General features: G+C 43.7%; 1 protein-coding gene across 2 annotated transcripts in view; it reads left to right on the top strand.

The window, feature by feature from the left end:
- Nucleotides 1-12,870, top strand: part of LOC133968769 (ephrin type-B receptor 1-B) — a 152,982-nt gene extending 140,112 nt beyond the window's left edge. For both annotated transcript variants that reach the window (XM_062404955.1, XM_062404954.1), the window contains exons 13-17: nt 2,315-2,464; nt 6,068-6,261; nt 7,731-7,886; nt 8,642-10,107; nt 12,421-12,870. In XM_062404955.1, coding sequence (XP_062260939.1) covers nt 2,315-2,464; nt 6,068-6,261; nt 7,731-7,886; nt 8,642-8,750 — 609 coding nt within the window. In that variant the 3' untranslated portion in view covers nt 8,751-10,107; nt 12,421-12,870. The remainder of the gene's footprint in view (nt 1-2,314; nt 2,465-6,067; nt 6,262-7,730; nt 7,887-8,641; nt 10,108-12,420) is intronic.
- The last annotated feature ends 258 nt before the right edge of the window (nt 12,871-13,128 follow it).

Here is a 13,128-nt window from a genome sequence, read left to right as displayed (position 1 = left end):
TTCAAGCAGAAAATAGACCCATCCAGTGTCACTGTGTGAAATGAACGCACTGCAGCCCACTTTATTTACAATGAGGAGAGTTTTGTGAAGTATCACTCGATGTCAATCTCGGTTACTCCTTTCAAGGTTCTGCAGCTGCAGCGGCTGCGTTAGCTTCAGTTGCTTCAGTTCGGTTTACCCGCACACGTTCTCAGTTAACTGTCCGTGAACATAGAAGTGTGTGAATTCTGCTTCAGGGGCATTATTTGACTTCAAGGCAAACAGAAAACAGCTTGTTCCTTTTTCAGTAACCAGCAATATAGCATATCCAAAGAGCTCTCCCCATGCCGCGAGGCCTCACAAAGCACTCGCGCCTTTGTGTTGACATTAGGTCGGTTTTAATTCCCATCATGGCTTCTACACCCGGACTCATTCCTCGTGGTATTAGCTCTCTTTTTACTGAATCAAAAAAGCGCCGACGCTTTTTATTATGTTTTTGCCTCCTTCCCTTTATGCATGAGCTGTTCGGCACTTCATGTTATTAAAGCAGGATTTTGGCAGAGCTATCACTGGCCCACAGCAGTAATTACTAAAGGTTTGCATAGCTGCCTCTGACACTCCCGCCTTGGAAATGCATTACTAAAATCTGTCTCAGGCACACAGGGAGCTACTTGTGAAGCCTGTATCTTTGCTCGGGCCATTTCATTGACACTCGGTTCATATCCCAACAGGGTCCTGGGGCGTGAGACCAGATGCACAGAGCAAAGAGGGGAGTAAGCAAGTGATGATAAAGAGAGGCTGTAACAGCGTTTTTGCTAAAGGGCAGCTTTTTTTTGTTTCGGTTCCTGATGTCCTACATTTATTTCCTCGTTTTTCATCTTCGGTATGTTATTCCAAGCTAAATAATCGACTTGAAGCGTCGCCCCTGACAGAGTGATGGATCAAGGTGGATTGTCCCTTTTGTATTTTTGTAGAGACGACATTAGGCTTGTATCTGTGTAGCTCAATTGCTCTCGGACAAAAGAAAGGATGAATTAAAGTGTCCTGGGGTCTCGGTATAGATGATTCAGATATGGACTTGTCTGAAATATGAGAGAAGCATTGAAGTCACTGGGGCGCAGATAGCCTTTATTCCACTATTGATCTCTTCCTCTCCATATTTCTTTCACTTTCTCTCTCTGTCCCACCTCTGCGTAATTCCTCCACCGCTCCCCCTCTCTTTTTTCCTCCACCGGCTGCTGTGCTCAACCAGAGATGCGTGTTGCCTCTGTGTCCCTGAGTGTCCTGACAGCCGTCTCCATCCCGGGTCAGATGTTAAATCTCTTTTCAGGGTCGGTAGCCTCTCAAAGGTCAAACCCTGAAGGGCTGCTCGTTAATGAGCTCAGCCTCTCCACCTCTGCACCGCCACACAGCACTGACCTCTGGAACCTACTTACTGTACACACACGCACAGGAAGCACACAAGCTGTTTGGGATTTCTCTTGTCCAGCATTGCAAACATCAGCCCTGAGGATAGAAACACCATTTTCCTGTATCTCATTCTCCTCCTCACTTATCACTTGTTTTTCTCCATGTTGCTGTTTATTTTCCTCCACCTGCCCCCCCCCCCTCACTCTGGGGATATGAGCAGGGAACAGGGGGGTCTGTGTAGGTTTGAGGACTGTTTCCAACAGCAGCTTATCTGCGAATGCTCAGGTTCAGCTAATTGGCATTGTTAAACTGGTGCATGCTCCACTCAGACAAACAGGGTGGTGCTATGGGGGATGGCGAGCCACAAACAGGAATTCATATGCGTGTCTGTTTGTGTACACGGGCCCGTGCACGTAGAGTCATCTATGTTGGTGCCTGTGCGTATGTTCCCAAGTGTGTCTGTAAATGCGTGCGAGTGTGTGTGGAATTTTAAACAAGCAGCTGTCAATTTCAATCAACAGGGCGCGTGGCATGCCTGAGGCCCAGGTAGCCCAATTACAGGCAGACACGCTCGAAGTACTAGCAGAAGCGCAGGCCTATCTCCCTTCATTCAAACAGGGCTGTGGGAGAGGAGACACTAAATGTAATATTGGTCGACGTGTGAAGGGCGAACACTGTTGGGAGCTGCTGCTGAGGCAGAGGCAGAAGCGTGTGTGTGTTTCGCCTGCTGGAGGATTGATTCGCTGGGTGGATGAGGGGCTAAATGGGTAGACGGGTTGAGGAAGGCAATCGAGGCGAGCGCTGGGGTGTCATGGGCAATGTCCAACTTTAATGTGGCACCAGTGAAAGGGAATCTGGCAATGAACTGTTTTAGATCTCAGGAGTTCCACCCACTTGACCTTCTGCGCCTCTTTTCTCTCGATAGGGTGGGAAGATCCCGGTGAGGTGGACGGCGCCGGAGGCCATCGCTTACAGGAAGTTCACCTCAGCCAGCGACGTGTGGAGCTACGGCATCGTCATGTGGGAAGTGATGTCGTTTGGAGAGAGGCCTTACTGGGACATGTCCAACCAAGATGTAAGTTTCCAAAAGAATAAATGCTGTCAGTTTTTTCTAAATGGGATTCTGTCGATATTGGGGTAGAACATATAGTGAGTGATCGATTGTGACGACAGGGAGAAAGGTGTAATAGTAAAGAATGTGCTGACCTCTTATTTATACTCACTTGTGTATGGAGGTTTTCCCAGGGAGTTCAACTGCCCGTTTCATGGGATCTTTTAGGAAGATCATAAAAAGGAACATTTAATTTGGGGTTTGAATCTGAATAAAGTGCATCATTAATGGAACAGTGGTTCTTATAGCGCATTGCTGTGTTTCACCCCTTTGATAAACATTTAAAGATGAACAAAGTAGGTAAAATATCTTTATTGTACATACATTTTAAATTGGTTTCTAGCCAGGATATAAAAAAATGCACATACAAAGATCAACTGACAACATGACAAGACGGCCAGAGTGATACATAAGAGTTAATTCAGTGTCGTGGTCAAAGTGCAGAAGTCAAATAAGCAGCGAACAGTAAAATATCCATTGCCATTAACAATTGAATGACGGTTATCATATATATTTGCCCTCATAATGGAAACCCCAGAGGGTACCTGCTCAAATTTGTCCTCAGATTGGCATTATAAAATATTCAAATTCTTTCTGATCACCAGTCAGATTAACATTACAAGCAACCAGGCAGAACATCAGGTATAATACTATAAAACTTCAATAAAATCAGTCTCACCACCTCAGAGGAGACATTTAAAGAACAGATTTTTCTCCACCGGCTCAATACCAGCACATTTGATCATGCAGTCCAGGGCTGATCAAATCTGATGACCTCGTCTATTGTTTAAACGCATCCAATAAAATAAAGCAGGAATTAAACAACTATACACAACGATCAACCACAGGGTCATGGTGTTGCTCAATCCCTTTCAAGCTCATTCACAGAATCGTATGGAAATGTCGATATGTGTTTGTCAGTGGTCCCAAAAAGGATTTTATGTCCATGGACGTGATGGAGTCTGTGTGAGCTTGTTTCTGTGAATGTGATGAGACAAGAATCCCTGTATTCACGTAGCTCAACGTTTCCCATGTAATCCGTCCATGTGAGCCCTGCACCTATACACAAAATGACTTAAGCCTTATTGAATAGCAATAATAAATATCCAAAAGAGAATAAAAAGCCTGACTCAACTAACTCGTCCTCATTTTAGAACATAACATTAACAATAACTAACATTTTATTGGTTAAATTGAATCCGACATCTGTCCAAACTAAACTCATTTAGTGCATTTAAGTGCCACCTGGTTCTCTGAATATTAATGTTGAACACAGCTTCAAGTGCAGCACACGAGTGAGGCTACACACAGTCGGATGTGATGAGTTGACCGCTGAGAAGTCTATAGTTATATGGATTATACAATGGGAATTGGGCTCGAAGAATCTGAATCTAAAAAGTAATGTCAGTTACTTCAGCCCAAATCCGTTTTATTGCTAAACGATTGGATGTAGGGCCAGAATGAAGGAAGGCGTTCTCATTAATTAATTTAATGCGATCACATGCTCATTAAATATCTCTTGATTTGTGTAATTCTATTAAATATAAAAGAAACTCAGAAACTCGCCATTACTGTGCCGACTCTTGAAAACAGGACTTTAAGACACTCAAATTCTGGCTGACTTAGGTCGACACATCCAATAAAACTTTTGTAAAAAAATATTAAAAAGCTTTGAGTATAGGAACCGGCTGCCAGTCGCCACACAAGCTGCCCCCCCCCCCCCCCCCCCCCTTTATGGATAACTCATAAGAGCGGAAGCTGCAATAAATCACACATTGTTTATCAGTCCCCATCTCATAGCATCATCACTGGAGATGTCCTTGACTCTGACTTTGAATGCAGTCTCGATCTAGCCCCTTTCCTTCCTGGCCGGCTTTTGAGAGCAATGAATGATTGCCGAGAGCTCTGCTTTGTTCCCCATGTCCGTTTGGATAAGGTCCACGCGCACATATGCACACAGAGACTCACACAAACACACACACAACCATTGGATATAGTCCCATAGTATGAGGTTTCTCCCTAGGCTCCCCTCGTGAGACAACTAGCCAGCCATCAGGCCTCTATGGACCCTACTCCACAAGGAGCGTCCAACCCAGCAGATGTTGCCTCAGTGGGCCAGCAGCATACACTGCCTGTTGGGACTTATGCAGGGAGGAGGACTGGCACCACTCAGCGTGTCCGGCTGCTCGGTCCACGCACACATGCACAATTTAAAACACAAACACACAGAGTTGCATTCAACTCTGAAGTGGAGATGCCAACCTATAGGGCAGCCTCTAATTTTTAATGATAGTATCTTTTCCATTCAAATTCACACCTTTATCTCACAGGACTATGCATTTTTTAGAAGGCGTATATCTATAACCAGTGTGGATATAGAGGAACAGGTCAAACCTGGGTTAATACAGTGTGCAGTAAATCAATCTATAGCTGTAGTGTAGTGTCAAATAACTTTGATGCTATATATTCAGTCTTTATAAGGGTCTCTCTTTGGATTTAGTTTTTGTCTAAGTCTTGCTATAAAACCATAACTGCTATGCTCGTTTTAGTCGTAGCAGTTTATTCAAAGAGCATTAACATTTTGGTCCAGTTTTGATCAAGACTAAGAATGCACATCTGATTCAAATTATCTCTTCCAATATGAGTAAATCAGAAAGTAACCAGAAAAGAAGAAAAGCCTTTACAGTCCAAAAGGAATCTTATACAACAGCCCTTTAATAAATTCTAACTTTATAATGATTTTATTCTGTAACTTTGCAGGCTTGGTGGTGTGGTTATACTAGATTGTGTTATACAGCATGTCATTTTAATATAATAAGTGTATATCTACATCTACCACGGTTGTTAATGGGTTTTTATGCACTGCTGGTTTGTTGGTATATTTATTACAAAACATGTATTGGAAATACAAAACATGAAATGTGAAGAATATTGAATTAAATGCTTTTATATCACATTTACATTTAAGTCCCTTTCACCCTGGACGAGAAGCCACTAATACTCCGATTTTATATTCGGGGATGTAGACGTTATAACAAAGGGATTCAATTTGAAAAGGCTAAAGCAAAAGATAATAAAAGTAACCTGAAACAACATGCTCACTGGCCTTCAAAATATCAAAGTTGAGACACTAGGCGATATTCAATCACCTTTTTTTAAGCAATTGTAGCCCATTTTAAAAATGTGCATATGGACAGTCGGCCTATGCAATCTGCCAGTGACTTTACTACAGGGACCCTCCCCTCTGTCCTTCTCTGTCCCTGCTCCCTCCTCCAAGAGCAACATGTCATTGGCTGGAGTCAAGTGGCAGGGCGCACCACCTTGAATGCTGTCAGTCCAGTGACCAATGGAGTGTGTGTGTCTGCGTGGGGGTGGGGCGGCAGGGCTGAGTGTGTCAGGATAACAAAGTGGATATGCTCAATTATGATAAATGTTACTAAACTCAGTCAGAATACTATTTCATTTTTGACGAGGTAAATCTTGGACAACCAGCTTGCCCATAGAAACACACTACCAGGGACACTTATTAAATGTAATGACTGTATGACTCCGCCCCTCCTCCCTTAGGTGATTAATGCCATCGAGCAGGACTACCGTCTGCCACCGCCCATGGACTGCCCCAGCGCCCTGCACCAGCTGATGCTCGACTGCTGGCAGAAGGACCGCAACGTGCGACCCCGCTTCACCGACATCGTCAGCACCCTGGACAAGATGATCCGTAACCCCACCAGCCTCAAAGCCGTGGCCAACATCCCTGCAGTGTGAGTAAAGACATAAACACGAACCCTCTGTCAACACTTCTTACATATTCATGTTCAAGTTAGGTACACACAAGTATGCCTTTCATCTGTATACTGTATATATATGTGCAAACAGTATTTACACAGGACAGCATTCACACGCTTTACTTTTTCATCCTCTCATTAAATATGCATGAATGTTTTAGTGCTGATTTGCATAAAACATGCATTTTTTCTTCCCTGTGATTTTTTCCTTTCTGCTTATCTGTCCCCCCCCCCCCCCTCACCCTAATATTGGCTTTGGGAAGTTCACTTTTTCCACATATTGTGGTGTCACATTATTCTTATTCTAATTATTCTTAACCCAAAAGCAAAAAACACATTTGTTTTTTTGAGAAATGAAGACTAACAGAAACCTCACATGTACCAAAGTGTTATTTTGTCGAGGGACAATTGGCCCCGATTGGTTTTGAATCTTACCGGGAGTCTTCTTGCCAGTTTTTCCACACCTTGTGTTGGACAATTTCTTTCACCATCGGTCAAATATCCTCTCAAGCTTGGCCAGATTGGATGCGGACTGCACGCTTCAGGTTTCTCCACAGATTTACAATTTCAATTTTCAGGCTTTGGCCGGCCCACTGAGGGTCATTCAGAGACTTGTCCTGAAGCCACTTGTTTTGGCTGTGTTCTCTGGGCGTCTGCCATGCTGCAAAGTGAACTTTTTAGCCTCATGTGAGTTTGTGAAATGGAGCAGTTTTTTTTTTCTTTTCTTCACGGTCCCATCTGTCTTTAGCTCGGTTTGCTGTTTCTTTGTTACCAGTTTCATAGTATCTGACACCGTGAAGTATCACCACAGCACACTTCATTGTGGGGATAGGATTGCCCAGGTAATAAGTGGTGTCGTTGTGTCTGCTTGGTGCAGCACTTAGCTTTCAGACCAAGGAATGAAGGTTTCTACCCTTTATACAGAAGAATCTCTTCTCTTACTCATATATATAAGTTTATTTATATCTCTCTGTAAAAAGTGTTTGACATACACATAGAAGACGCTGACGAAGATGTGAAGAGAGATTGTGGTGATAACAGCTTACAACTGTGTCACGTTGCTGTAGCGAAAATCAGGTGATCTACTCGTGGAGTTAATGCTATAGTCTGAAAGGCAAACTCTGGGGAAACTCTGTAGCTAAGTCTTCCGATTTTACCCAGAGGTCATGTCTTTAAACGACGTTGTAAGTTTAAATACCGATATCATTTTATTGATCAGGTCAGAATACTTTCCAAAGCCAGTGTTCACACTGTATGCACACACATGCTCACTTTCTTCCTCTCACACCAACACCCACACAACCACCATAACCACAGTTACTCTCCTCCTCTATAAATCCCCCTTGCTTAATATTGCATCAAAGCAGCTGCACTATATCTCCGCTTACCCCTGTTCTTCTCTCGCTCACTCTCCCTCTGTGTCTCTCTCTCTCCCTCCCCTGCAGGCCTTCTCAGCCACTGTTGGACAGATCCATACCTGACTTCAACACCTTTAGCTCAGTCGAGGACTGGCTCACCGCCATAAAGATGAGCCAGTACAGAGACAACTTCCTCAACTCAGGCTTTACCTCCCTGCAGCTGGTGGCTCAAATGACCTCAGAGTGAGTTCACCCGCTCGCGTGCAAATGAAGATTTTCCAAACCCATATGGCACTTGATGGGCACACTCATATAAAATGACATCAAGTGCATTTATTTTTGGCATGAATGTGACCAGCGACTCAGTCTCTGAATGATAGCATCAAAGTAGAGCCTGTATGGGTAATGCATTAACATATGACTCATCATTATGGAAAATAACAGGGTTGTGTCTGTGCCAATATTTCCAACTGTGCAGTGAGCAGTTCGCCAAAAATATGGCTCTGAACGTAAAGGCTTTAAATACATGTTTTAAAAGGCATATTTATTCACTGCTGCTTATGTGGAGTATTTTAAAAGGTTGGGTCACGAAAGCTGTTCTCAAAGTACTCGTAGCACCAATCGACACGAATGGTGCTCTCCATTTATTTTAATTAACAATGTTGCTTGGAGTGGAAATGTGTGCGAAAATGTAAAACCATTCTAACATATTTTATTAAAAAAGTATGCTTCGGGCATGGTGGCATTTCCTCTCTCAAGTGAGAGAATACATTTTATCAATTTGTGTTTTCATTCATTCCAGATATCCATCTGGAAATTGTGCTTTTATATAAAGTACAAGGATGTTCAGAGTGTAAACATTACAGGAATTTTTGGTAGTGAAATCATCTCATACTCAAGTGATCCATCTTCAATATGATGGAAATCCCTTCATCTGTCCCTTCAAAATCTATTCCTGCTCTTCAATGTTCTGTCTCTGTGCCTCTTTCTCTCCATAGGGATCTGCTGAGAATAGGAGTGACCCTGGCTGGCCACCAGAAGAAGATCCTCAGTAATATCCAGTCCATGAGGGTGCAGATGAGCCAGGCGCCCATCACCATGGCATGACTACAGGGGGCGCCGTGCCACGGGACGGGCAGCATTCGCAGGACCAACAACAATGGCAGCCCTCGAATGACCCCCGATCCATCGGAACGCGCCAGAGTTGAGACTATTGTCTTAATCTAATTCACTACCATGACAACAGGAGACCAGGGTCTACACTATCATATGGTTAACAGCTATCACACTTCATGCAATCCACACCAGGAGTTCAGGGTCCAGACTTGATACTGTTTCTCTACTAGTCCACGGACGGGAAGGTAGATGTCACTTGCTGTAGTTATGAACAGCCATTCATGTCATTGTGAACCAAAATAACACGACAAGAATCGAGACATCAACACAGGGACTCACTCACAATTTAAGACTGTACGATGAACTGAGTGCTGTTGTACTTCTATATTATCTGGACTAGGAGGTGTTCAAATTGTAAACAGAAGCGTGAGACACTTTGGAACAACGTGTGACCTGTGACTTTATTTCCATACTGTCGTCAATGTGTGCAATGAAGATGCCTTGACCTGGCCAGAAATAAGAAAAAGCAATTACCAGTAGGAATAATAGGAGGGAGGAGAATACAGGGATGTACAGAGGAGCACCATCGTCAACTTTCATATCATCTTTTGCTTGTTAGAAAGACTGAAATGGTGACAAATTCAGAGCTTAGTTATATTTCGGTCTTCGAACATCTGTTTGTTTGTTTGTTTGTTTTTATCACTATAGCAAGATGCCGTCCACTTGTATTTTAACTTTAACACTACCTGTGGAGTCCTGGGTGGAAGGCCTTGCCAAAGGACTTCTTCGCCAGCCCCACCCAGATTCAGAGATTATAAATATGTTTATCTCTTGCTAAATATGATTATATCTTTCATAATTAACCTTCATATTGAAGGTGATATGTATGAATATGTATGTACAGAACTCTCTGCTTGCATTTTTGGCAAAGACATGTTTGTTGATTAGATTGTTATGATTAGACACATGAAATGTGTAGTTTCCCAAGGCGCCATGGTTCCCCTCCGGACGACTGTATAATGGACACTGGCTTGTGGGTCTCCCTGTTCCAGGGGGACGAGGACAATCCTGACTGAATCTTAACAGAACGGAATCATGGGTGATTAATTGGTATTGTAGATCTATATGAAATTGCTGTAGGCGTTTAAATAATTGACAAAATATCCATCTATTGGAGATCATGTTAAATGTGGGTGTACACATGCTGTTTCTTGCTGGTGAGCACTTACTTGTACAGATATGGTTTATGTTTTCTTTTCCTTTTGATCTGTTGTTGTGTTTTGTCGGGAGTGTTCAGCACCATCCAGAGGGGAAGGGAAGTCCAAGCACTGGCTGGCTCAAATCTACGGTAAGAAACAGCTGATCACACAGGAAAAAAAAATATATATACACAACATAAAGAAAACCCCTCTGTATGTGGTGGATTTTATTTAAAAAAAACGAAGTGTTTCATCCACCCGGGTGCTGCAACTATCTTAGCCAAAACAAGATCTTGTGCTAGTTTGAAATGCGTGGGCGAGCAGCTAATCAAGGCAAAGGGAAACTGGAGAGAATCTGCATCACTTCTCTACACAATGAACATGAACATCTGGGCTGAGGTGTGTCACCAGATGTGTGATGCCATCCCGGTGAACACGCAGACATAAACAGCCCACATGGTCACTCTGCTCACAGGCCAGCCTCCAATAGACTGCTGCTGCTAAACTGCTGAGTAAATCTATGCTAGCTCTACACCCCGCTGCCGTATGGGTGGGCAGGTTGAGCGTAAACTGCCGCGGTGTCTCAGACAATGTCATGCATGTTTGAATCCTGCAGATATTGGTGTTTGGAAGTATATCCATTTGTAAGGATCTAATTGCGAGAAGGAAAGAATAACATTGTGAAGGGTGGGCGTCACGATGGTGCGATGGTTAGCACTGTTGCCTCACACCAACAACGTTGCCAGTTACAATGCCAGCTCGGCCGGGGGGTCTCTGAGTGGAGTTTGCATGCTCTCCCTGTGTCTGCGTGGGTTTTCTTTGGTTGTTCCCCCCCACAGTCCGAAGACTTGAATAGGAGATAGCTTGATCGGATGTGCTAAATTGACCATAGGTGTTAGTGTGAATGGTTGTTGGTCTCAGCATATTGGCCCTGCTATATGCTGGCAATCTGTCCGTGGTGCACCCCACCTCTCGCCAAATGTCGGTTGGGATTGGCTCCAGCTCCCCCCCGGGACCTTCAAAGAGCAAGCGGCATTGACCATGGATGGGTTTGAATTTGCTGTGTGATTTGTGTTTTCCCTCTTGCTGGTCACTTGCTTCAGTCTGAGGCTTTGAGAAAGCAAAGACGCATTGTTGTTATATCTAATAAATCAAGTGATGTCAAGTGTTCATTAAATAATGTTACATTTGAGAGCAAACTGACCTAAATGTTCCCGTGGCAAAACTCTCTGACATACAACCGTGGCTGTATGTCAGAGGAGGTCTCCGAGGAAGTCTCTCAGCTCACAGACAATTATCATGAGCTATTGACGCATCAATTCTTTGCTGTAGCTGTGACCCTGCTGTAATCCCTTTGGCCCTTTTCGAACAGACATGAGTGACGACAGCTCCAGCCACCTTGCATCCAAATTTAGAAATTGATGGCAGGCCCATTAGCAGATTATTAAGTATACTCACCACCCTCAAGTCATCCTCCTCCTCCTCTGTCTGCCCTCTCTTCCGGCTACTCCAGCTGGCTGGCAGATCCCCAGCTCATTTATCCTGGGTGTAACCAAGCTGTCCTAGGCCAGAGCCGGCCTCGGTTTGGGCCAGAGCCGGACCTGAGAAATGGCTGGCTCCATGCTCTGGTGGGCCCAGGCGGTGGTCAAACATCTGCTGGGACCCCGTCTGACAGGCATCTGATCATCCACGGGGAGGGAGACTGATGAGACAGACACACACACACAGAGGAAACCTTGATTATGTTATTCTCGTGCCTGGTTTCCAGTTAGTTCATTGATGTCAATCAGCCACTTCCCCTTTCGCAGTCAGTTTTTTAAGGCTTCATCTCTTTCATTATATTTAAAAGTTAAATTATTTGGTTTGCTAATTCAAAATACTGTAATCAAGCCACTGGATTGTCTCGTGGGTAGCATCAATTGGCTTTTTCTTTTTAATTATCCAAGTTATTGATTTACTGAGTATTCCTAAACATAATCTACAGCTCCTCGAGATTGGCATAAATCCTTTTCACCCAACCCGTGATTCAATTTGAATGCATTAGTCCTCCATTCAACTCAGTCTTGTGTATTTGCTTTGCAACCCAAGAGCCTGTGAATGAGATGATAGAACACATTCATTATGAAACAGTGTAATTCAGTTTTCCCCCATTTGCTCTGTTTGTCTATCTAAATATCTGACTGTAATGACACTCCAGCTTGATGAATGGAGGGGCGGTCCGCCATCCCGCTCCGAAAAGCTGTCTCGTACGGAGGCCATTCATCACACAGTGATACAAAGCACACGAACAGAGCTTGTTAAATGTTTCACGGAGCTGTAACTGTCTGAGAAGTGACCAACGAGCCGATTTCACGCCTGTCATTTATAGGTCGGACAGGCGGAAGCTGTGTTCACCTGAAAATGATCCCACATGACGTCCTGAAAAACTCAACCTGCGTTCTGTCTTTTTTCTCCTGTTTCAGACTGCGGGAGACTTACACACATATTAAACAGCACAGACACAACACTTCATATTCACACACACACACAAAACACACACTGGGCACCCAGAAGATTTGCTGTTGCCAGCTGACTCAGAGGAAGACCAGGACCCTTCCAGAGAACCAGTCACAACCTCCCTATGGTACAAAGCAGTGGAGCTGAATATGACTGCACACTTCATAATTTGTTTATTTGTATAGGTCTGTGAGAGAGAATGAGATTGTGTGTGTGTGTGTAGCAGGCGCATTAGTGTGTACAGACATAAATGTGTGCACAGGTACATTGTTTAAATGTGTGAACATCTGCTTTATTTTTTTTGTTTTTCGTTTTTGTATAGCTACCACTTGTAAATTGTGACATGTGTCAAGAGTTTGTAAGCTGTAACTTTCTGAGAACTATTGTACTAAAATGCACTCAATAAAGGCCTTGGAAAACAAGTGAAGTCACTTCATGGTGTGTTTGACTCCGTGGGTGATCATTCTGTTTTCATTAATGATGAGTCACGAGAAGCAGAGAGGAAGGGTTATTATCCAGTGACACTGCTGTCAGCGCTGTGCACCGATGTGACACCCAATGCTTGGTTTCATAGCATTTCATAGGAAATAAACAGCTTTTTGTCAGTGCCGGTCTGGCTGCCTGGCGGCACATGTTAAAGCCCATCAGCCACTAATAAATGAGCCGTCACTCGG

Source organism: Platichthys flesus, chromosome 14 (assembly GCF_949316205.1).
Source record: "Platichthys flesus chromosome 14, fPlaFle2.1, whole genome shotgun sequence".
Classification (NCBI taxonomy): domain Eukaryota; kingdom Metazoa; phylum Chordata; class Actinopteri; order Pleuronectiformes; family Pleuronectidae; genus Platichthys; species Platichthys flesus.
The sequence above is the reverse complement of the archived record's forward strand: the minus strand, read 5'-3'. Positions and strand labels throughout refer to the sequence as shown.